The 25,771-nt window shown below is 41.1% G+C and overlaps 1 protein-coding gene across 2 annotated transcripts in view; it reads left to right on the forward strand.

Moving 5' to 3' along the window:
- The first annotated feature begins 1,733 nt into the window (after positions 1 to 1,733).
- RNF214 (ring finger protein 214) overlaps positions 1,734 to 25,771 on the forward strand; it is a 47,767-nt gene continuing 23,729 nt past the window's right edge. The window contains exons 1-5 of one of the 2 annotated variants that reach the window (XM_012658339.1): positions 1,734 to 1,843; positions 4,117 to 4,627; positions 5,298 to 5,357; positions 8,550 to 8,690; positions 11,849 to 11,988. In XM_012658339.1, coding sequence (XP_012513793.1) covers positions 1,734 to 1,843; positions 4,117 to 4,627; positions 5,298 to 5,357; positions 8,550 to 8,690; positions 11,849 to 11,988 — 962 coding nt within the window. The remainder of the gene's footprint in view (positions 1,844 to 4,116; positions 4,628 to 5,297; positions 5,358 to 8,549; positions 8,691 to 11,848; positions 11,989 to 25,771) is intronic. The other variant, XM_012658340.1, reaches the window with a different exon arrangement.

The raw sequence follows: 25,771 nt of genomic DNA on the forward strand, positions 1-25,771 counted from the left end.
CCCGTGTCCCGGGCGGCGCCAGCTCTTGCCGCCAGAGGGCGCCGTCGGGGGCGGCGCGGCGCCACGGCGGCCTCTCCTCTCGCGGCCCGAACCTCTCCCCCTCCGCTCGTGTCGCCGGAAGTGGGAGGTGTCGCGCGCGGGCCGGCGCTCGACCCCTCCCCCCGTAGCTCGGCCGCCCCCTCCCCCCGCTCCGCCCGCTCAGGTGCGTCCCGTCCCTCCCCCCCATCCTCCCGGGGGCGCGGCGCGGGAGGTGTGTGCGGGGCGGGCGCGCGGGGAGGGGGCTGCGAGGCGAGGGGCAGGGGCGCGGGCGGGGGTCCGAGCGGGGAGCGTGGGGGGAGCTGTGAGGACGGGGGCGGGGGTCCTGGCCTAGAAGTGGGACGGGGGCTGGCAGTGAGGTGGGGGACCGAGGGAAAGATGTGGAGAGGGCTCCGGCCCGAGCAAGCGGCCTGCTTAGCAGTCCCCTGTTGAGGGTGGCGGTGGCCACCCGGCGCTGCTTCCCCCCATTGTCCCCTTGCCGTCTGTCCGCTGTTCTCTCCCAAGGGCCCCTCGCTCCCAGCGTCGCCGCCTCACTAGTGCTGGCTGTTGGGGTGCACGGTTCCCTTTGGCAATCTCCACTCTCCAGCCAGATGTACCTGCCCTCCCTGCTTGGGCTCTGCGGAGTTGCATGTATGACCCTTGCCCTGTGGTTCCGTGTGCGGGGCACCGAGAACTCCAGGCCCTGGGCTCTGTTAGAGGCAGGATGTTTGCACCTGAGGGAGCAATAATGGCGATTCGGGGCCGTTTTCTCCCCGTAGCTTTGTATAATGAGGCAAACTGAGGCACAGAGGGTCTTTGTGCTGTGACCAAAGCGTTGACACAGCCCCGTCTCCGTATTTGCCCTATGCAGGGTTCACGGGTATACCTGTGATGCGGTTAAAATAAAAACAAGAATGTAAACTAACCTTATGTTCACTGCCCCCCACCTCCCAAGTTGTTTTTTTTCTTCTTTTCTCCTCACAGTAGAAGGTCATGGGTTAGTTGTGCGGCATAAAGCATGACCTTTTGATCTTAAAAAAAAAAAAAGCATCTGTCCGGGTTCCCTTTCTTGTGTTCCCATGTTTTCTCATTTCCATGCTAGAGTAACTAAGATTCTCATCCTTTTTTGCACCTTTTATGGTGACTCTGAAGAGTGTGCACTTTCCTCAATCAGTGGGTTATCAGACTTTTCCCATCTGGGGCGAACACGCCGACAGAGCAAAAGATACATGCTGGCATTGCCCTGTACTTGTTCTCTTACGTGCAAACACCTCCAGAAAATCTCACTTTAATGAAGAATGCTTTAACAGCCATAAAATGATTTTAAAACATACTACTACTAGGCCAAAAGATACATCTTTTATAAAGGATAGTAGACAACGTAGACATGGTGGGCCATTTACGGAAGATTCTCACAGACTGTAATCTACTATTTTAAATGACTGCATTTCTGCCAAAAGTGAAAATAAAATCTTTGCACAGACTCCTTATATAAATATGGTGACTCCTGAGGATTGATGCCCACTGGGATCTATTACATGCAATGGCTTTTTAAATACCCTACTACAGAATACTCTTAAGTATCTTCTCAAAGTTTTTCTTTGTATTTCTTTCCTGGAACAACTCTATTGTGTGGACATTTTGAGGGGGAAAGATACATGTATGTTAAACTTTTGAAACTTGTAGCCTATAATTTGTTTCTAAATGTACAGAGCATGATGGCAGCATCTGAGGTAGCTGGTGTTGTGGCCAATGCTTCCAATCCTTCGGAATCTTCTTCTAGTTTGTGTGCTTCCAAATCAGATGAAGGTCTCCCAGATGGTCTAAGGTAATGTGTGGATTCTTCACTGGGAAGATTCATTTGGGTAAAGGGCTTTTGAGATGGGCTTCTGTAGCTGGTCTTTTCTTTTTTGGCTCTAATGGTTCTGCACTAAATGAACTTTTTAAAGGTAGGGGACTGCCTGATCTATCTTTGTGTTTCTGGTATCCAGCACAGCGTCTGATACTCAGCAAGCACGCTAAATGTTTGTCAAATAAATAGAATCAGAGTATAGGGGTCAAACTCATCAAAAATGCAAATATTACTGTTTCCTTCATGGACTATATGTTCATTTAACCATATGTTTATATATCATATTTGTATAAATGAGACTTTTATGTTACAATATATAGAGGTATATGCATATATACTTACACATATAAACATAGAGAGATATATATGTATGTATCCATCTATTTAGATATCTTTGTTCATATGGCTTACTGCTTCATGTATACATCTTTGTCTCCCGTCTAAACTTTTGAGAGTAGGAATTATAGTTACCCAAACTTGCATCTTATGGTGGCTAATATGTTGTTATATACAATGTTGAACTAAATTAACTATATGGTCATCTCTCAGTATTTGTTGGGGATTAGTTCCAGGACTCCCTGTGGAAACTAAAATCCTCAAATGGTCAAGTCCTTGATATAAAGTGGCATAGTATTTGCGTATAACCCTGTGCACATCCTCCCATATACTTTAAATCATCCCTAGATTACTTATAATACCTAATACAATGTAAATGCTATGTAAATAGTTGTTATACCATGTTGTTTAGGGAATAATGACAAGGGAAAAAAGTCTGTTTTAGTTTAGTACAGAGGCACCCATCCATTTTTTTCTTGAATATTTTCAGTCCGTGGTTGGTTGAATCCACGGATGCGGAACCCATGGATATGGGGGGCCAAGTGTATGTTGTTCTACTTCAACTTTTTTCTAGAGTACCTGGGACCGAACATAATAAATAATACTGTGCTAACAGCTTTATATGTATTAAACACATTTAATCCTCACAACAATCCCAGGAGGTGGGTGCTAATATTATTATTCCCATTTACAGGTGATGAAAATGAGACACAGAGAGGTTGGTAACTTGCCCAAGATTACCAAGCTGTGTTGGAGTCAGGGTTTTAATAACATCACATAATTCTAGTAACAATAATAGCTGCTAAGATTTATTGAATGTTTACTACGTGCTAAGCACTGTACTAAATACTTTATACATTATGTAATCCTCACAATCTTACCAGGTAGATAATATTATTTCTGTTTTACCAGTGATGTAATTTGCCCAGAGTCCAACAGCTAGTAAATGGTAGAATCTAGATTCAAATCCAGGTACTATATATACCCAAATTTATAATTGAGGCTCCCCTCACCCCACTCCACAGTTATTTCCCTGCAAGAAAGAATTAGCTAAGAGTGTTAAAGATTTTTAGATAATGAGATGTTCTCACAATTGCTATATTTTGAACAAGTACTATTGAGGAAAGGAGGACTCATTGACTTGATGCTTAAGGGGGTCAATAGACAGAATCTGTATTAAAAAGGGGGGGAGGACAAAGAAATTTAACATATATTTAATTACTGGGTGAAAGACTTACAATTGTGAATATTGGATGTCATTGTAAATATGTTTTAAAGAGCTTTTTAAAAAGCAGTACATTAAATGGCTGTGACAAATGACAGAATAACCCAATGTTATGCTTACGTATACTAGCAAGTCTGGTATGAAATCTCTATTGACAGCTTAATTTTGGAGTCAGAATTATCTGTGCTTTAGGCAGCTTTGAAGTGAAGATGCTACGCTCTGCAAAACTTCAAGAACCTAAAAAGTGGTTCTTGTCAAAGATCTTTATGATGAGGTTGAGTGACAGTTATTTTTGTGAAACGTGAGAGTGGAGTAAAGACAATATTTCTAAGTCAATATTTTATTTATTTAAATATTGTATATAACTAAACTGAATGTTCTGACAAACATTAGGTTATTTCATCTACATCCCTAAAAGTTATTCAGAATGGCCCTCAAAATTTTTTTGGCTCTTCAGAGTCATTTATGTTTTGGCATTTACTGTAGACTGTCTTCAGAACCCAGGTTCTTAATTACCAAGCTATACTATCTGCATGTGGAATAGAAGTCATTGGACTGAAACTAAGTTCTCTTTATTCTGGTAATTGGGAGGGCTAATTTTGTTCTTCTGGTCGTTACATGGAAAGTATTATGTACTTAATCCTCTTTGAGAATGGGTGAAGAGAGAAACTCTTTATGTTTTTAATAGCCCTAAAGACCCTGCGCAGAAGCAGAAGAACTCGCCTCTGTCGAGTGTAAGTAGCCAAACGATAACCAAGGAGAATAACAGAAATGTCCATTTGGAACACCCAGAGCAGAATCCTGGTTCATCAGCAGGTGACACTCCAGCAGCGCACCAGGCTGTTTTAGGAGAAAACTTGATAGCCACAGCCCTTTGTCTTTCTGGCAGTGGGTCTCAGTCTGATTTGAAGGACTTGGCCAGCACAGCAGGAGAGGAGGGGGACACAAGCCTCCGGGAGAGCCTCCATCCAGTCACTCGGTCTCTTAAGGCAGGGTGCCATACAAAGCAGCTTGCCTCCGGGAATTGCTCTGAAGAGAAATCCCCACAAGCCTCCATCCTAAAGGAAGGTTGCAGGGACACAGGCTTGGATTTCCGACCTGTAGTACCTCCAGCAAATGGGGTTGAAGGAGTCAGAGTGGATCAGGATGATGATCAGGATAGCTCTTCCCTGAAGCTTTCTCAGAACATTGCTGTACAGGTCAAGTATCAAGTTTCTACTACTAAAATGGAATTTGGGGGGGTTTTTTGAGGGTAGGAGATATTTCTTCATATTTGGTGGAGAACTACACTGTCTCATTTTTTGCTGGCAATCATCATGCTGTTTTCATACAGTGCCATGCCATGACTTCATTCTGGTGTTCAATAAATAAGAAAGCCAGTAGCCCAGTTTCTAATCTGATGGCAAGCAGGAACTTTATGACCTACATGAAATCTCTTTCACTGAGTAATTGATGCGTGTAGGTCATTAGCATTGATATTTCCCATCTTTGTCCTTGCAAGAGGAATCCTTGTTAACTCTCTGACCTATCCTGCCTTCTAGTGACTGGTGTGCTTTGTCATAGGGAAAGCATGGGCACAATAGGTTGTAGGGGGCAAATTTCTCGTCTCAGCCTTGAGGCTTTCTCTCAGTCAGTTTTTGATCTTGTTCAGGTTATTTGTGGGATAAATGATTAATGCAATGTGGATATTGGCGTCCATTTGCCAGAACTATGTTGCTTTTCTTGCTGTGGAGCTAGTAAGGGGAAAGAGGAAAAAGTTTGCTTCTTACTTATTTGTGGCAGTTTTCTAGATGAAAGTACTAGAATAATTCTGCCTCTTTGAAAGTGTCTCAGAGCAATTCTGTATATAATTGTTTCTTTTTTTTATAGACTGACTTTAAGACGGCTGATTCAGAGGTAAACACAGATCAAGATATTGAAAAGAATTTGGTAAGTATTTAAAATGTCACTGTTGTTACATAAAACCATTAAAGCTGAAGATCTAGAGGCAAATCATTTTAGTTGGAAAGCGTGCAGGAATCCCGTTCATAAAATCTTGACAAATGGTTAGCTAACTTCTGCTTGATCACTCCCAGAGAAGCTGGCTACCTCACAACGCAGCCTATTGCTTTTTTTTTTTGAGACAGGGTCTTACTCTGTTGCCCAGGCCAGAGTGCAGTGACGTCATCATTAGCTCACTGTAACCTTAAACTCCCGGGCTCAAGCAATCCTCTTGTCTGACCCTCCCGAGTAGCTGGGACTGTGGATATGTACTATCGCACCCAGCTAATTTTTCTCTTTTTAGTAGAGACGGGGTCTCCCTCTTGCTCAGGCTGGTCTCGAACTCCTGACCTCAAGCGATCCTCCCGCCTCGGCCTCCCAGAGTGCTAGGATTACAGGTGTGAGCCACTGCGCCCAGTCCCTTTATTGCATTTTTTAAAAATAACTCTTATTGGCCTGATGCGGTGGCTTACGTCTGTAATCCTAGCACTCTGGGAGGCCGAGGCGGGAGGATCGCTTAAGTTCAGGTGTTCGAGACCAGCCTGAGCAGGAGTGAGACCCTGTCTCTACTAAAAAAAGAAATAAATTAGCTGGACAACTAAAAATATATATAGAAAAAATTATCTGGGCATGGTGGTGTGTGCCTGTAGTCCCAGCTACCTGGGAGACTGAGGCAGAAGGATCGCTTGAGCCCAGGAGTTTGAAGTTTCTGTGAGCTAGGCTGATGCCACGGCACTTTAGCCCGGGCAACAGAGTGAGACTCTGTCTCAAAAAAAAAATAAAATAGCTCTTATTGTTAGATCTTATTCTGAGTTAAAGACAGAATCTTTGTAAGTTATTGGTATAGCTCTCTCTTGAGCTTTATGGAGTGAATCCAGTTCCTCTTATAGTTGTTAACTCTGTGTATATTTGAAGTTTTTTTATGCCTCTTCCTCTTACCCCTCAAGTCCAAATATTTCCAGATGAAATATTTTCAGATGTTTTTAGCGTTCTTCATATGATATATTTTTTTTAGTCTTGTGTCATCATCCTGGTTACTTTCACCTAGACATGTTCCATTTTATCAATATTTCTTTTAGAAAGTGATCTTGTGGCCAGGCACAGTGGCTCATTTCTGGAATCCCAGCACTTTGGTAGACTGAGGCAGGAAGATTGCTTGAGACCAGCATGGGCAACAGTGAGACCACATCTCTACAAAAAATAAAAAAATTAGCTGTGTGTGGTGGTGTGTACCTGTAGTCCTAGCTTCTTGAGAGGCTGAGATGGAAGGATCCCTTGAGCCCAGGAGTTCAATGTTTTAGTGAACTATGATTGTGCCACTGCACTCCAGCCTGGGCAACAGAAAGAGACCCTGTCTCTAAAAACAAAAGTGATCTGGAAATGTATGCAACCAAATCCTGAGAACCAACTGTCCAGAAACAGTATAATTAGTTTACGATACAGTAAGGTATCTCCATCTGTCTCATTTCTGAAGTTTACATTGACTTATTTTGGCAATCTTATCATACTGTTGAGAAACTCCATCAAATCTTTTTCTCATGCAGTATTTACTTGTGTCTTTCTCATTTTATCCCTAGGTATTTTGGTTTTTAAAACTTAGCTAGAGAACTTCACATTTATCTTTGTCGAAACGGTCCCCTTCCTTGATCTATCCCTGGCATTTTGTGGCTAAAACACAGTGTATGAATATCTGAGTGTATGTTTTTTAAGAGGATGGCTAATGCTGGGAAAGACACCCTAGGATCAGAAAGAGGCTTTTAGGGTAAGATGTGTTAATTGAATGGAGAGCAATATAAAAAGGAACAATGCTTGTAGCAACCAGATAAGAAAGTGGATATTTGGTGCAAGCTGAAGAATTGAAGGACAGATGAAAAGAAATAACTTATTTTAGGGGTTCCCAGCCTATGGTGAGTTGTATAATTATTTCATTATATATTACAATGTAATAATAATAGAAATAAAGTGCACAGTAAATGTAATGTGCTTGAATCATCCCAAAACCGTCCCCCACTTACTCCCTGGTCCATGGAAAAATTGTCTTCCATGAAAATGGTCCCTGGTGCCAAAAAAGCTGGGGACCTCCGAATCGGAGTACATTAACCAGATGAAGCTAATAAAAGTTTTTAAATAGGCCAGGCGCGGTGGCTCACGCCTGTAATCCTAGCTCTCTGGGAGGCCGAGGCGGGCGGATTGTTTGAGCTCAGGAGATCGAAACCAGCCTGAGCAAGAGCGAGACCCCGTCTCTAATAAAAAAAATTAATTGGACAACTAAAAATATATAGAAAAAACCAGCCGGGCATGGTGGCGCATGTCTGTAGTCCCAGCTACTCGGGAGGCTGAGGCAGGAGGATCACTTGAGCCCAGGAGTTTGAGGTTGCTGTGAGCTAGGATGACGCCACGGCACTCACTCTAGCCTGGGCAACAAAAGCGAGATTCTGTCTCAAAAAAAAAAAAAAAAACAGTTTTTAAATAGTAGCTACTCAGGAGTTATTTGTAACAGACAGGTAGAAAGGTCCTCAAGAAGAGAGACTTGATGGAGGTGGACTAGGTGGAAACCTACGTAAAAGAGACCCTCTGGGAAAGGGAAGGAAATCACCTTTTCTTGAGTGCTTACTCTAAGCACTTTATGTAGAGTATTTATTTTGTCCTCACAGTTGTAAGCTGGGGTTCAGATGACTATACAGCAATTGAAGGGGCTAACCAAGAAGGCATAAATAAGCTTGCATCATTCTTTCACATTGGGCCAAAAGAGGCCCAGGTTTTGTTTTGTTTGGCTATATTCTTTCGGGTAGTTGTGAGGCCCACGTGCTTTTTATTTTTATTTTTTTAAGAGACAGGGTCTCACTCTGTCATCCAGGCTGGAGTGCAGTGTCGCAGTCATGGCACACTGTAACCTTGAACTCCTGGGCTCAAACGAACCTCCCTCCTCAGCCTACTGAGTAGCTGGGACTATAGGCACACACCACCACTCCTAGCTTTTTATCGTATTTTAATTAAGTTTATATAGTCACATATGGCTAGCAGCTATGGTATTGGACAGTACAGTCATAAGTCTTATACATAAGACCTTGGATAGGCACTTGGTGAATGTTTCCTGTGATTAAATTGGGAAATAAACTTTTCTTGTGTTGTTCTGAAAAGGATAAAATGATGACAGAGAGAACTCTGTTGAAGGAGCGTTACCAGGAGGTCCTGGACAAGCAGAGACAAGTGGAGAATCAGCTCCAAGTGCAATTAAAGCAACTTCAGCAAAGGAGAGAAGAAGAAATGAAGAATCACCAGGTATTCTGCTTATATTGAAATTGTCAATGAGTTAAGTAACAGTCCCTGATCAGACTTTAATTTTGTTTCTGAGTTAATAGAAATAAAAAAGCAGTGTTTACTTTTTAATAGTTATAGGATTTTAAGGATAAAAAGAACCTTTGAGAACATCATGTCCAAACTCTCACTCCTGTGGTAGTTCAGAGAGAAAAGTATTACTTATTTAATATGTTTTGTTGACATAATTGACCGTCTACCTGGAAAACACTTGATTATATTTCTATTTCATATTATATTAAAATATATAATGCTAGGTAGATTAAAAATGTACATACAGGCCAGGCGCAGTGACTCACGTCTGTAATCCCAGCACTTTGGGAGGCTGAGGTGGGAGGATCGCTTGAGGCCAGGAGTTCAAGACCAGCTTGAGCAAGAGTGAGACCCCATCTCTACAAAAAATAGAAAATTAGCTTAGCACAGTGGCACATTCCTGTAGTCCCAGCTACTTGGGAGGCTGAGGCAGGAGGATCACTTGAGCCCAGGAGTTTGGTTTGAGGTTGCACTGAGCTGTGATGGTGTCACTGCACTTCAGCCTGGGTGACAGAGCAAGACCTTGTCTCAAAAAAAAAACAAAAAACAAAAAAAACTACATATAACAACTAGAAAAAAAAAATACTAGAAAGAAAAGTTAAATTGGAATAAAATTTAGAATATTTATGAAACCTAAAATTGTAAGAGGTCACTTTAAACAAATGGCAGAACACCCAGAAGCCATAAAGAAAAAGATTAATGAATTATATATAATTAAAAATTTTGATATGGCAGATGACACAAAAATTAGTTGAAAGATTGATGTTAGACTGAGAAAAAATATTTGTAGACATCCAATGAAGGGTTTAATAAACATGACATTCTGAGATTCCTGCAAATCCGTGGTAAAAGTCAACAATCTAGAGAAAAATCAGAAAAGGTTACTGTGTTAGTTTCCTATTGCTGCTGTAACAAATTATCATGAATTTAGTGGCTTAAAACAACACAAATGTATTATCTCACCGTTCTGTAAGTGAGAAGTCCAACACAGGTGTCACCGGGCCAAAATCAGGGGCTGCATTCCTTCTGGAGGCTCTGGGGGAGAAAGTTTCCTTGCCTTTCCTGCTTCTGCTGCCTGCATTCCGTGGCTGGTAGCCACCATCCTCCATCCAAAGCTAGCGTCTGTCTAACCTTTCTTCCCTAGTCACATCTGCCTCTGATCACAGCTGTGAATGCGTCTTCACTTTTAAGGACTCACATAATTAGTTTGGGCTCACGCAGATAATGCGAGATAATCTCCCCATTTCAAGGTTCTTACCTTAATCACGTCTGCACAGTTCCTTTTGCTATGAAAGGTAACACATGTGCAGGTTCTAGGGACTAGAATGTGGACATCTTGAGGAGGAGTGTATTATTTTGCCTATCACAGTTGTAAATAGTTATTCACAGAAGAGGAAAAGCAGATCTATTAGAAATGTATGAAAAGAAGCTCCACTTCACTGGTATTCATTTGTTTGTTCAGCAAATATTTTTTGAGTGCCTGATTTAGGCCCTGGAAATTTAGTGATGAACAAAACACAGTCTCTGTTTTCATGGAATGCTTATTTGGGGAGACGGACAGTAGAAACAAGAATAGAAGTTAGGGAAATGCATGTTAAAATTATTAGATACCATTCCTTCCTCTGCCTTCTCCCCCTCAGCCAAGAGATTGGCAGAAATGAAATAAGTTGTTATGGGTGAGGAAAAATGACCTCTTTCAGACATTATTGGTAGGAGTGTGAATACGATCTTTTTGGAATAGTTACTAGGAATTGTCAGTTAAAATTTAATATATAGAAGCCGGATGCGGTGGCTCACGCCTGTAATCCTAGCACTCTGGGAGGCCGAGGTGGACGGATTGTTTGAGCTCAGGAGTTCGAGACCAGCCTGAGCAAGAGCAAGACCCCGTTTCTACCAAAAATAGAAAGAAATTAATTGGACAGCTAAAAATATATAGAAAAAACTAGCCGGGCATGGTGGTGCATGCCTGTAGTCCCAGCTACTCGGGAGGCTGAGGCAGAAGGATCGCTTGAGCCCAGGAGTTTGAGGTTGCTGTGAGCTAGTCTGACGCCACGGCACTCACTCTAGCCCGGGCAACAAAGTGAGACTCTGTCTCAAAAAAAAAAAAAATTTAATATATACATATACTTTGACCTAGCAATCTTATTAGTAAGAGTTCATTTTTTATATGAAAATGTAGACATACAGAATGTTAATTGCAGTATTGTTTTAAAAAATTAATTAGATTAGAAATGTAATTACAAAAATTTGGATTCATCCTTTTGGTCTTTTAACAGAGAATGGTTGGATAAATTTGGATATATCCAATGATATCATATTATGCAGCTGTTTTTGCATTAGATCTATATTTATTGACATAGTATGTTCATGTCAAGTGAAAAAAATCAGAATGTAGAATAATATACATAAAATGACCTCATTTAAAAAAACCACAAAAGCAAAGTAATACGTACACAAATATACATGTATTTGTGTGAGAATGGAGAAAGATATGAAAGTGTAATACAAAGCAGTTAACACATTGATTAACCTTATGGGTGGAAGTGGTATGAACTGGAGGATGACTGTTTCTCACTTTTATCACTTTTGTATTTTTGACTTCTTATTTAAAAAAAATATATAAATTTATGTGTTGTTAAGTAGTAAAACAAACAAACGCCAAACCCCCACACATAATAAAGTAGCACCGTAACAAAACAAAATAAGACCATATTTGTTGGATGTGACAAACTCCCACTTGGTGCAAGAACGCCTTTCTCGGCATTCTTGACAGGTGTTCATTCAGCCTTTATTCGAACACCAGTGATGGAGTTCTTATTGCTTTACAAGGCAGCATGTTCCATTTCTGAACAGTTGTGATTGTTAGAAATTATTTTTCCTGTCGAGTTGAAATCTGCATTACTGTTACTTCCTCCCTTAGGTCTCAATACTGGCTTTTGGAGCTACTCATCAACCACATTCTTTCAATTCAATTTGAATTCACTAAAGTCAATATCTGAATTTGTGATAGTTGAAAATAACCTTCAGATCAAAAGAACTAACTTATTTCCTTCTTTATTTGTGTGTGACTGTAATCGTGCGGGACTCAGGAGATTTTAAAGGCTATTCAGGATGTGACAATAAAGCGGGAAGAAACAAAGAAGAAGATAGAGAAGGAGAAGAAGGAGTTTTTGCAGAAGGAGCAGGATCTGAAAGCTGAAATTGAGAAGCTTTGTGAGAAGGGAAGAAGGTAATTGATGCCGTTCGGAATAAAAACCTGTGTTTGTGTGTATGCGCGTGCAATAAGGGGCCAGCCCCATTTGTGTTTGTAGTTTCTTTTCTTTCAGTCTAGTTTGTGTTTGAAGAACAAGTGAAACTTCTCTAATGACTAGCTTTTTCAGTACCTGATGTTAGACTTAATAGAAAAAAGTTTCAGAGATTTATTTATTATTTTTTCTTTTTTTCCCCTCTCTCCCTCAGCTAACTTAGCCAGTCCCCTTCTCTCTCTGCACCTCTTCTGCCAAGTTTCAGGCTTCACCCCTCAACAGCCTCCTCCTAGGGCTCACATCCCCCCTCTGGGCTGCCAGAGCCGGTTCTGTGAAACACACACCTGAGCTAAACCAAATGGTCTAGAAGTCGTGAGACATCAGACTCATGCACGGTCTGGGGAGTTTCAGAATTCCCCGTGCCTGACAGTCATGTCCTCCCCGGCCCACCAGCTCCCTTGCCCAGCCTCTCCTACCCTCACAGATCTGCTTTCAGACCCCTGCCCTGCCTTTCTGCCTTCACTCCTTGGCCCTCTCCTTTCTGCACCCACAGTCCTGGTGTGGGGCTCAACACGCTTTCAGAAGGTTCATTTAGAGGACACACTCACAGTTGACAGGGCAGCCACAGCCAGGAGGGGCCTCCAGACCTCATGTGAGTCCTCCCCAAGCCAGAGAAGGACATGCTTTATGCAGAGGTCCCGGGTACAGGAAGATGGGCCAGGCAAGAGTGTCCATGGGCCACAGTGCAGGGTCCCCCTAGGTTATGGGGCAGGACAGGCCCCTCACTGGGCCTGAAATCCCAACCTCTGGCACATAAAGGGGTGACCTAACTGGTCTCCGAGGGCCCTTCCCTCCCTGATATTTCCCAGCTAAAATACCCAACTGGTGCCTTGGGTACCAGCTGCCATCCTAGACAGAAATCTGTGCCTCTAGGCAACTGGCTGATTGGGTACTATGCTGCTGTTTGCATTCTCAACATTGTTCAAGTCACAGATGTCAGCCAGGGAGGATCCAGAAGAAGGAAGGGGTGGCTGGTGAGCCTGGGCAGACCCAGACAGGGGCCTAGACTATGCAGCCTGCCAGTCTGCCTTCCACTGGTCTGGACAGCTCCTCTTAAAGGGCCAGCTCCTCCTTTCCAGCCTGCCAAGCCCAGAGAAAGGAAACCAGGTACAGGAGGTGGAGAAGGGCTGAGAGGCTGGACTCTGGCCCTGATCCCCCAAGCCCCCAGTGCTCTCTGTGGACCATGGGCTCACCACTTCCTTTCATGCCTCAGTTTCCTTATCTCTAATCATCTACCTTTTACAGTCCAAAACCTGCATGGCTGATTTCAGCTCACAGGATGGGGCAGGTGATGGTGGCAGCTGTTGCAGGACATGGGGACAGGTGAGGGGGGAGTAGAGAGGAAAGTGGCTTGCCCTGTGGTGATACTGGGACCAGTACCCATGTCTCCTAGGGCAACCCCGTGCTCAGGATCTGGGATTAGGGTACCTGGTAAGTGTGGGACCAGAGCTGCCACCTGCCCAGATGTGTTGTTTCGTACAGATACTGGGCATGTGTACTTAATGAGCATGAGCTGCCTGTTGGGAGGATGGGTGATGCATGCTGTGACTCTGTCTGGGCTGCCATGGTGTCTTGTGGTGATGCTGCATCTGCAGACCAGCTGGGCTGTCACCTCCCAGGGTCCTCTCTGCAAGGTCCAGTGCCTCCCCCATCCTAGAGGAGTGGGGAACTACCCTCTTTCCATAGTCCCTCAGTACAAGATGATTTGACCCCACGTGTCACTCCTCCCAGCCCTCCTCCTTTCTTGCCTAGGCCTGGATCTGGGCTCTTAGCTCTGGACTGGGGCCACCCTCAACACGCACAACCCACCTCAAACTCCGGGGACCCAGCCACACTCAACAGGCCCCTCCTCCTCATGCAGTCTGTCCTCACCCCTCAGAGATTTATTAATACCTTGAAATAGTAGTTGTTAGTTGTTGGTTCCAAAGTATGATCAAGTTTTTGATATGCATCTAACACCTATTTCTCTTGCTCTATAACCCGATTTTTTACAAATTCAGGCCATGAGAATACTTTGAATGATTATATTTATGTTATTCAGCACCAAAAACTAATTTCAAGCAGTAACATTGTAAGCTATTTGTGAAAGAATTATTTAGGGGATCTGTGTCCTCTTCTGGGTATTGCAGCAAGAACAAAGTGGGCATAGAATTTGGTCAAATTCTTAATTTTCCAAGTTTCTTAAAATGAGCTGTTAGGAAGTCAAAATAGCTGTGAATACTCTGATAATTTTTTTTTTTAATTCTACTAAAATGTATTTTTTGTATATCAAGAAAATCTTGGCTTCTGCTAATGTGTCAGAATACTAAGTTGTTAGTAAGCTTATTTGCTGAATCATTTTCCAAGTCTCAAAGATATTAATTGCGGAAGCTCCAAATGAGAAAAAATGTTTGGGAGAGGACCTGAAGACTATTCAGTTGTTCTGTTGAGGATCTAGTGGTACTGAATGATTAGAAGATGGGTCAGTTGTCCACAATGATCATTTTCCAGCAATTATGAAGCATGTACTTGGAGCAGAACACTATTCCAGATGTTGTTAGCGATCAAAACAACTACCACCACGTTACAACAATGTGGCCTCTGCCATTGTCTTCATGGTCTATGTGGAAAGATGAGTATGGACATGTACGCGTAGCAGCTTAGCAGCAGATATCTTATGGTGCAGAATCTGGGAAGATGAGTCTGTAATTTTATTCTAGGCCCTGTGAAATTTTTTCTTTTGATGCATTTTTTACACTCTTTGTGTACCTCTATCTTCTTTTTCATCTGATTGAATAGTTACAAATGGGGATCGATACTAACAATTTTGCTTCTTGTGGTCTTATAGATCCAGTTGGTTTTTAAAATATGTGTCATGAGCGTCAGAATGTTTTCTCTCATTCTTTCTGTTAAATACAGGGTTCATTTTTCCAGAAGCAAAGACAATAAGTCTTCTCTGTGTATCTTTGTTCTAGCAGTGGTGTCAGTTTTGCTCAGCATTCCATCATTCATAGGAACTGTGGGTACAAAGATTTTGGTCATTATAATAGTCACCTTGGCCTGCCGTAACAATACCACAGACTAGGTAGCTTAAAGCACAGAAATTTATTTTCTCACTCCTCAGCCTTATGAAGCTAGAAGTCCAACATAAAGATCCTGGCAGGTTTGGCTTCTGGTGAGACCTCTCGTCCTGGCCTGCAGACAGCTGACTTCTCGTTGTTTTCTTACATGACCTTTCCTGTGTGCATGCACACTCCTGATGTCTTCTTTAAGGACACCAGTTCTATTACAGTAGGGTCCCACTCCTAGGATCACTTAACTTTAATTGCCTCCTTCAAGGTCCCATATCTAAATACAGTTATATTGGGGGTTAGGGCTTCAATATGAATTTAAGGGGACACAATTCAGTCTGTAACAGTCATATTTCCTGTTCATAGCTCTTTCTTTCATTTATTCAGCCAACATTTATTGAGTATCTACTATGAGCCAGGCAGTATGGGCCTGGAGAATAAAAAGTCTTCAAGGAGCTTACTGTTTCTTTGGAGAGTTAGATAAATAAACAGATGATTATAAAATAGCATAATGATACCACAATAGTGGTGGTATGAAAGCATCTAGAAGAAGCATGTAACTCAGACTGGGTAGGGGGAAACAGAGAAGGGCTTCCCAGAGGATATCATTCCAGAATTGAGTCCTGAAAGGTAAGGGGGGAGCATGATCATCTAGTGTAATGCATGATCCTTGGTTTGATCCTGGATTAAACAAACTATAAAGGACATTTTGGAATAATTGGGAAAATCTGAATAATGTATTACATATTAGGTAATACTGTATTGGTGTTAAATATTTTCATTGTGATTATGGTGTTGTTTGATTATGTAGAGGGTATTCTTGCTGAAGTTTTAGGGGTTAAGCATCAAGATGTAAAATAAATGGGTCAAAAAGTAACAACTGGTGAATCTAGATGACCAGTATGTGTTCATCGTATTATTCTATTAACTTTTCTGCTGGTTTGAAATTTTCAAAGAAAAAGTTGCAGAGGTTGGGGGAGATGTAGGGAGGAATTCACCAGGTAACATACAGGGAGAAAGAGAGAGAGAGAGAGAGAGAGAGAGAGAGAGAGAGAGAGAAAGACAGAGAGAGGAATCACTGAGATGTGAGGTGGAGGAATGAGGCTAGGGGAGATCAGGAGCTATTAATAGATCAGAAAAGGCTCCCATACTGTGTCAAGGAGTGTGGGCTCCCGCCCCCACTCCTCCTTGTGAGAGATACTGAAGGATTTTACTGGGTTAAGGGTATTAAACAATGCAATTTGCATTTTAGATAGATCACTTGGACAGTCGGAAAATGGAGTGGAATAGAGCCATTGACCAGTTAGGAGACTTATCCTGCCTGTGTTAGAATAATTATGGCCAAAACTGAGATAGTGTCAGTGGGGATGAGAGAAGTGAACACATTTATACATTAGGGCCAGCAGTGGTTAATGTGGGCGGACATGGAAGACTTAGGGATAACTTGCATATTTCTGGCTTGGAAAATTGGGGAACTAATATGGTTCTTTTGTAAGATGTCTTATCCATCTTCTAAGTTTTAACTTAAATTCTGCCTCCTTTGTGAAATCTTCCTTAGCCATTTCTTCCTGAACTAAAGCTGAAATTTAAAAAAAAAAATTATTCGTTCGTGTTTGCTTATCCCCCTTAATTCAATGCCATGTATCTGGTAATTGTTTGATAAATATTTGTTGGATCACTGGATTGGAAAGTAAGAGAATTTCACATTGATATTATATAAAGATGAATTTTCTTAATAGAAATCTGCTAAATGCTTTGTACTATTTGGAAGTAGTTACCGTGTATTTCAATGTAATTATAATTTTTAAAGAAGACAACCTGAATTGCCCCAAAATTAAAAGATCAAATATTTAGTTTAGTCATTTATTTGATTTTTTCCTTTTGGACGCCTGGCTGTTTTGTCCTAGAAGTTGTCTTGCTTTTGTGGGGATTCTTTCTAGTTCCTGGTTTGCATCCTTCAAGTTATTGCTGGCGTTAGAAAGGTGAATCTTCCGCCGGGCGCGGTGACTCACGCCTGTAATCCTAGCTCTCTCGGAGGCCGAGGCGGGCGGATTGTTTGAGCTCAGGAGTTCGAGACCAGCCTGAGCAAGAGCGAGACCCCGTCTCTACTAAAAATAGAAAGAAATTAATCAGACAACTAAAAATATATAGAAAAAATTAGCCAGGCATGGTGGCACATGCCTGTAGTCCCAGCTACTCGGGAAGCTGAGGCAGGAGGATCACTTGAGCCCAGGAATTTGAGGTTGCTGTGAGCTAAGCTGATGCCACGGCCCTCTAGCCCGGGCAACACAGAGAGACTCTGTCTCAACAAAAAAAAAAAAGAAAGGTGAATCTTCCGTGCTAGTGTTCTTCCAGTGCAGAACCTCTTTTAAGCTCCCTGCCTTTAACAGTGATTCATTGAGAATGGCAGCAAGTAGGGCTGATGGTGAACTTGCGCTTTAAAGGACATCAGCACTTGATTTGTATTCTCATAGATGTGGGTTGGGACAAGTAGCATAAAAACTGCAATATCAAGCAATACTATTATTTTTAAAAAATTCACCGAACTTGCCTGATGAACTCGTAGGATAGAGTGACAGAAAAGTAGCAGGTCAAGGGAGTTATTGTTGGAAGCATTACTCTGGATGTGGTATCACATTTAGTCTGTGCTAAATTAAAATTGACAGAGTGCAAGAGGATTTGTTTTGGAAAGTTTTCACCAAATGCTATTAATTTAACTGGTACGCTTTGAAGTACTAATAGCTTATGTGGCAATCAGATAAATCTAATGAGTGTTTCTTTGGTTGTAACAGTTTAGCCATAAGCTAGACTGTTGCACCATCCCATATTTTGACCACAGCCTTCAGTCCTTCTGGCTTTCTGTCTCATTCTCAGTAAAACTACACTTCGACCATATCAAGATTTCTTTCTTGTTTAGTGACCTCACTGCATTTTCCATGAGTCTGTCAGCTCCCTGGAAGCATTTCTTTCCTTAGCCAACCTAGACTCACGGTCCATTACTTGCATTACTTGCTTACCAATTACCATCAATTCTCTTGATGCCTTGTTCTTTTCATTACATTTTCTATAGTATGATCCAGTCCTGAGTCAAGTCAGCCACCTAAACCCTTCGTTCTTATGCTTGAGCTGCTGAGTGCTGCTGGGGAAAATCATACAACTGTGTGTGTTGGGGCCAGTATACATTTATGACTTCCATCACCTGCATCCCCAGGGCTTCCTCTTCCTCTGAGGGCTGTCCAAACTTTTTCTTTTCTTTCTAAACTTCCTGTCTCTACCATTTCTCTTCTTACTCTTAGCAGATTCTTGCCTGTTATTTCGTTGAAAAAAATAGAGGCTATCAATTAAAACTTCCCTCAGTTTCCTGACTATCAACAAAGGCATCCCATCCTTTCTTCCTGTGCTGTGTCTGAATCTAAACTTTTTACCTGTATGTGAGTCCTGTTCCTCTTGCTTCTACCACTTCTCCATAGGTGGCTCCATTTTGTCCTCTAGTGCCTAGGCTGAATACTGGGGTCATCCTAAATTCCTCCTTGTCCTTTCTGCCACATCCACTTTTACCATGTCTTGTAGATCAGTGATCCCCAACCTTTTTGGCACCAGGGACCGTTTTCGTGGAAGACAATTTTTCCACAGACCAGGAGGGAGGGGATGTTTCAAGATGATTCAAGTGCGTTACATTTACTGTGTACTTTATTTCTATTATTATTACATTGTAATATATAATGAAATAATTATACAACTTACCATAGGTTGGGGACCCTTGTTGTAGATTCTTAATATTAATTTTCTTTTTCTTTCCATTCCCTCTGTCACCATCTTAGTTCAGGTTCTCATCCATTCTCCTAGACTACTGGGTAGGCTACTAAACTTTCTTTGCCTCCTGCAAATAAGGCAAAGATACTTTTACTTAGTATAAAAGGCCTTCACTTTCCTCATCCCTATTTATGTACTTGATCTTATCCAAAAGTCTGAGAAGCCATCTCATCCCTATTTATGTCCCTAGCTATATCTTTTACCACTCCCCACACAACTATGCTGGTTTATACCTAACTACTATATGCAGTATTCTGAATGCACCTAAAACTCAGCCTATATCACCTGCTCTAGAAAGCTTTCCCAAACACCGCCCCCCCCCAATACTCTGACCAACCAGGATAGACAATCCTCCTTCTTACTCACCTAGCATGGTATGTATATCTCTATTGTAACACCTTTCTATGACCTTTTTTGCTTACTTAACTGCTTCCCCCATTATATAGTTAGCTTCTTGAGGGCAATTGTTTTGATTATCTATTGCTGTATGAAAAAAAAAAATCACTGTAGGCGGGGTGCAGTGGCTCATGCCTATAATCCCAGCACTTTGGGAGGCCGAGGTGGGAGGATCGCTTGAGACCAGGAGTTCAAGACCAGCCTGGGCAATAGTGAGACCCCATTTCTACAAAAAAAAGCCAGGCATGGTGGGATGTGCCTGTAGTCCCAGCTACTCAGGAGGCTGAGGCAAGGAGGATCGCTTGAGCCCAGAAATTCAAGGCTACAGTGAGCTATGATGATGCCACTGTATGCTGGATTGGGCAACAGAGTGAGACCCTGTCTCAAAGGAAAAAAAAAACAAACCATCGATTACTTCTCACAATTCTTTGGGTGGATTGTGTCTCAGATGGACAGTTCTGCAGGTCTCATTTAGAGTCATTTATGTGGCTGCAGTTGGGTAGTGTCTGGGGCTAGAACATCCAAAATGGGTTCATTCATATCACTGGCATTTTGAAGGGACACCTGGAAAGTTGGGCTCAGCTGGGACACTGGCTTTTCTCTTTCTCATTTCACTGGCTCATCTCATTCTCATTTTCTCATTTTTTCATGCTTTTCTCATTCTCACTCTTGCCATGTAGTTTCAGGGCATTTTCCTCTCTAGACAGGACTTTCTAGCAGAGGAGCCAGGTTTCTTACATGGTAGCCTGGAGCTCCCAAAAGTTCCAAAGCAGAAGCTGCCCAACTTTAAACTGGCACAGTGCTACTTCTGTGGCTTTCTTTTGGTTAAAATGAGTGAACAAGACCAACCCAGATTAGCGTGGGAAGGGACTACACAGAATGTGAACACCAGGAGGCTTGGTTCATTGCGAGGGGTACATCTTTGGATAGTTGCTACCATAGCAAGTAACACATTTAACTTTTTTTGCTCAGCACATAATAATGTCTTTTAGATATGGAAAATCATAAAAGTTGTATAAACAGGAGATACATAATTAAGGATGTTTTAGAAATATTCAGGATGAATTGTGGGGAGAGACAGAGAGTGGAACATCAACCAGTAAGCTCTTGCAGTGAAGTGAGTTTATAATGATCATTATAAGACTAGTGGTGGAACGAAAAGGAAGAGACGGATTCAATAGGAATCAGTGTCTGGTTATTATGTGGAATAAGATAGGGAGAATGTTTTAAAATATCACTGTTTTGACCCTGGTTACCTGTATGGCACCTTGGACAGTAATTAGGATAATAATTGAAATTCTAGTTCTAAGTTTTGAGGGTGTAGGAATAAATTTGATGATATGCAGTATAGTTTGGATATTTCTGCCCTCCAAATCTCATGTTGAAATTTGATCCCCATTGTTGGATGTGGGGCCTAGTGGGAGGAGTTTGGGAAGCAGTTGGTGCCGCCCTGGGGGTGAGAACTGAATGTTAAAAAGAGCATGGCATCTCCCTCCCCTTCTTGCATCCTTCTTCTGACCATGTGATGCCTGCTCCCCTTCACCTTCTGCCTGAGTGGAAGCGGCTTGGAGCCCTCACCAGAAGCACATACTGGTGCCATGTTTCTGGTAAGCCTGCAGAACCTTGAGCCAAATAAGCCTCTCCTTTTTTATAAATTACCCAGCTTCAGGTATTCCTTTGTAGCAATACAAATGGACTAAGACAATATGGGACATGCAAGTTAGTCAGTTATTGGAAATGGCAGACTTGAATATAGAAGAGATGCTCTATCCTGATTGGGAGTTGACTGCATAGAGATGGTAGTTAAAACTATGGAAGTGAATTTACAGTGGGGAAAAAGTAGAAAGTAGGGCTCAGTTCTGAACTTTTAGGTATGTTTACAGTTTGGGAGTAGAAAAGGGAAGGAAAGGCAAAGCAAAAAATAATGAGAAGAGAAAAATAGTTTAGTAGTATAAGGTTTCAAAAGGGAGAGGGTGCTTAACAGTGTTAGAAACTGCAGGGAAGTAAATGAGAACTAGATCTGAATAAAGGCTATTGTTAATTATTGAGTGTTTTGTTGCTACTCCCAGGAACCAACAGGGATTTTTAGGCAAGGGGATTAAATTATTGGATTTATTTTACCCCAATATTTTATTATGAAAATTTTCCAACATTCAGAGAAGCCGAAAGTATTGTACATTAACACTAACCACCTGTATTCAACAGTTAGCATTTTGTTAAGTTTTGTTTTATCAATATCTTTCCATCTGTCATCCCTATATCTATTCATCAGTCCATCTTCTTTTTTCATTCAGAGGAGATAGCACATTAGGTCTTATTTTTTTTATGCGTATCAGAGTAAGTTGCAGTCATCAGTAACTTCACTCCTAAACATATAAACATATATGTCAATAATTAGAGTTTTATATTATCTACTTGCATTTCTTTTTTGTGGTAACAACATATATATGCAGTTAAATAACATAAATCTTAAATGTACTATTCAATTAGTTTTGACAAATGTATGCACCTGTGTAATTCATAAAGATATGTAGAATATATGGCTACCATTAAGCCAGAAAGTTGCCACATCTGCCTTCCCATTCGGTCCCTGCCCCCACTCTCCCAAAGGCAACCATTGTTCTCATTTTTTCACCATAGATTAGTTTTGCGTGTTCTAGAACTTCGCATAAATAGAATCATACACTATGTACTCTTTTGTGTAAGACTTCTTTTGTTCAGTGTTCAGCATAATGCTTTTGATATTCATGTCCATTTTTATTGTCGAGTAGTATTTCTTATATTAATATATAGCAATTTGTGTATTCATTCTCCTATTGACGGGCATGTAGCAGTTTCCAGATTTTGACTGTTACAAATAAAGCTGCTGTGAACATTCAAGTGCAAGTCTTTATGTGAACATATTCTTTTATTTCTCTTGGTAAATTCCCAGGAGAATTTGCTGGGTTGTAGGGTAGGTGTATGTTTAGTTTCATAAGAATCTGACAGATGTACTTCCAAGGTGGATATACCACTTTACACTCTACCAGCAATGTATGAGAGTTCTGGTTGCTTCACATGCTTGCCGTTGAAGTGCTTGGGTAGTGACATTTCATTGTGATTGATTAATGATGTTGTCACTTTTCCTATGTGCTGATTGGCCATTTGTGTTATCTCTTTTTGAGAAGAGTCCAAATTTTTTACCCCCTTTTAGGGGAGGTTGAGTTTTTGAGTTTTTATTATTATGTAGTAGTAGTTCTTTATATATTCTGAATGTAAGTCCTTTATCAGTTACATGTTCTATGAAATTTTCTCCTATCCTCTGACTTGGCTGTTCACTTTTTAATTGTGTCTTTTGATGAACAGAAGTTGTAGTTTGAGTGATGTCTCAATTATCAGACTTTTCTTTTGTAGTTATTGCTTTCTCTGTCCTCCCTAAGAAAACTTTGCCTACCCTGAAGTAGCAAAGATGTTCTTCTTTATTTTCTTATGGAAGCTTTATCATTTTAACTTTTCCATTTATGTTTCTGATCCACCTCAAATTAATTTTTGTATATAGTGAGAAGTAGAGGTTGAGGTTCATTTTTTCCCTGTGAATATCCAGCTGTTCCAGCACCACTTGTTGAAAAGACTTTCCTTCCCCATTGGATTGTTTAATACCTTTGCCAAAAACCAAATGACAGTATGAGTCATTTTTATGAATAGTAGGTCTATTTCTGAGTGCTATTCTACTATGTTGATATATTTGTCTGTCTTTACAACAAATCACACTGTCATTGTTACAGCTTTGTAGTAAGTCGTGAAGTCAGATAATGGAAGATTTTCTACATTTTTTCAAGATTACTTTGGATGTTCTAGGTCATTTGCATTACCATATATATTTTAGAATTGACTTGTTAGTTTCCACAAACAGAGACAAAACTAGTGGGAACACATTTACCTTGAATTTATATATCCACTTGGGGAAAATTGACATCTTAACAATATCGAGTCCTCCAATTCATAAATATGATATAGCTTTCTATTTATTTAGGTCTTTAATTTATCTCAGCAACATCTTAAAATTTTCAGTGTCTTGCACATCTTTCTTTTTTTTGAGACAGAGTCTCACTCTTTTTGCCGGGGCTGCAGTGAGTGCCATGACGTCAGCCTAGCTCACAGCAACCTCACACTCCTGGGCTCAAGCAATCCTTCTGCCTCAGCCTCCCGAGTAGCTGGGACTACAGGCATAAGCCACCATGCCCGGCTAATTTTTTCTATATATTTTTAGTTGTCCAATTAATTTCTTTCTATTTTTAGTAGAGATGGGGTCTCGCTTTTGCTCAGGCTGATTTCGAACTCCTGAGCTCAAACAATCCGCCCGCCTCGGCCTCCCAGAGTGCTAGGATTACAGGTGTGAGCCACCGCTCCCGGCCTTGCACATCTTTCTTTAAATTTATTCCTGAGGGAGGGTTGCTTGAGGCCAGGGGTTTGAGAGCAGCCTGAGCAACATACAAGACCTCTCTTCTACAAAAAACAGAAAAATTAGCCAGGCATGGTAGCATGCAGCTGTAGTCCCAGCTGCTCAGCAAGCCAAGGTAGGATTGCTTGAACCAGGGAGTTTGAGGTTGCTGTGAGCTATGATGACACCATTGCTCTATAGCCTGGGCATCAGAGCGAGTCCCTGTTTCAAAAGAAAATAGTTCTCTCTGGAATTTGATAAGTCTGAGAGATGGGACATTATCTTCTTAAAGAGTCTGTTCAAGTGTGGTCACATTATTGGTCTTAGAGGGAGCAGAGGAAAAGAACAATTACTTTTCTAGGCGGGTCTGGATCTTAAGCAGATAAAGAAACTTAAACTTTTTGGGGGAGTACTGATGGTGGGGAGTTGATTAGAGAGAACTTGAGGATTCTTTAGTCAGTCCAGCATGTCAAAATGCCATATTTAGGGTTAAAATATTTCTGATTTCCTTCACGTGGTATATATTTTTCCATCCTTTTACCTTTAACCTACTTACATTTCTATCTGTTTTGTAGACAGCATATAATTGGGTCTTTATTTTTGATCTATTCAGGCAAGCTGCCTTTTAGTTAGACTAGTATATTTACATTTAATGTAATTACTGATATGGTTCAATTTAGACCTGCTCTTATATGATGTAAATTAAAAATTAATTGGATATTCATTAGAAATTTATTTTAATTTGGCCTTCCGAAAGGCCACCAAATATATATCTGCTTCTCTAATTCACTGGCAACATGTATCATAAAGAAAAACTACATGCCAGTTGATTAGGCTGTATCAGAAAGACTTGCAATTTTCTTGGATATAGTACCTGGAAAATTGTTACAGTCTTAATTGTAGAAACTTAAAATTATCTCTTAGATTTTTTTTTTAATTTTTTCCTTAGATTTTTTTTTAAATCAGCTTTTTTGAGATATAATTTATATACAATAAAATATACTTATTTTAAGCATACATTTTAATGAGTTTTGTTTTTTTTTTGGAGACAGAGTCTTGCTCTGTTGCCCGGGCTAGAGTGCCATGGCTTCAGCCTAGCTCACAGCAACCTCAGACTCCTGGGCTCAAGCGATCCTTCTTCCTCAGCCTCCTGAGTAACTGGGACTACAGGCATGTGCTATCATGCCCGGCTAATTTTTTCTGTGTATTTTTAGTTGTCCAGATCATTTCTTTCTATTTTTAGTAGAGACGGAGTCTCACTCTTGCTCAGGCTGGTCTTGAACTCCTGACCTTGAGTGATCCTCCCGCCTCGGCCACCCAGAGTGCTAGGATTACAGGTGTGATCCACGCCTGGCCCTACTGAATAATTTTTATTGATGTATCCTCAAATTAACTTATTCTGTCTTAGATGTTTCTATTCTGCTCTTAAGTTCGTGCAATGAATTTCATATTTCTAATATTATAGTTTTCAATTCTGTCATTTCAATTTAGTTCTTTTTTATAAAATAGTTTTTGTTTCTCTCTCTCTTTTTTTTTTTTTTGAGACAGAGTCTTGCTCTGTTGCCTGGGCTAGAGTGCTGTGGCATGAGGCTAGCTCACAGCAACCTCAAACTCCTGGGCTCAAGCGATCCTCTTGCCTCAGCCTCCCAAGTAGCTGGGACTACAGGCGTGCACCACCACACCCAGCTAATTTTTTCTATTTTTAGTTGCCTGGTTAATTTCTTTCTAATTTTTAGTAGAGGTGGGGTCTCCATCTTGCTGAGTCTGGTCTCAAACTCCTGACCTCAAGCTATCCTCCTGCCTCAGCCTCCCAAAGTGCTAGGATTACAGACGTGAGACACCATACCTGGCCTAGTTTTTTTTTCTCTGCTGAGAGTTCTTATTGTTCATTCCTTGTGAACATGTTTTTTATGTCCTTTAGCATGGTTAAAATATTAGGTTGGTGCAAAAGTAATTGTGGTTTCAGACCATGACTTTTAAATCATTATAACTAGGTTAAAATACATCTTTATTATCAAAGTAGGAACG

The sequence above is a fragment of the Propithecus coquereli genome, unplaced genomic scaffold (assembly GCF_000956105.1).
Source record: "Propithecus coquereli isolate 6110/MARCELLA unplaced genomic scaffold, Pcoq_1.0 Scaffold580, whole genome shotgun sequence".
NCBI lineage: Eukaryota > Metazoa > Chordata > Mammalia > Primates > Indriidae > Propithecus > Propithecus coquereli.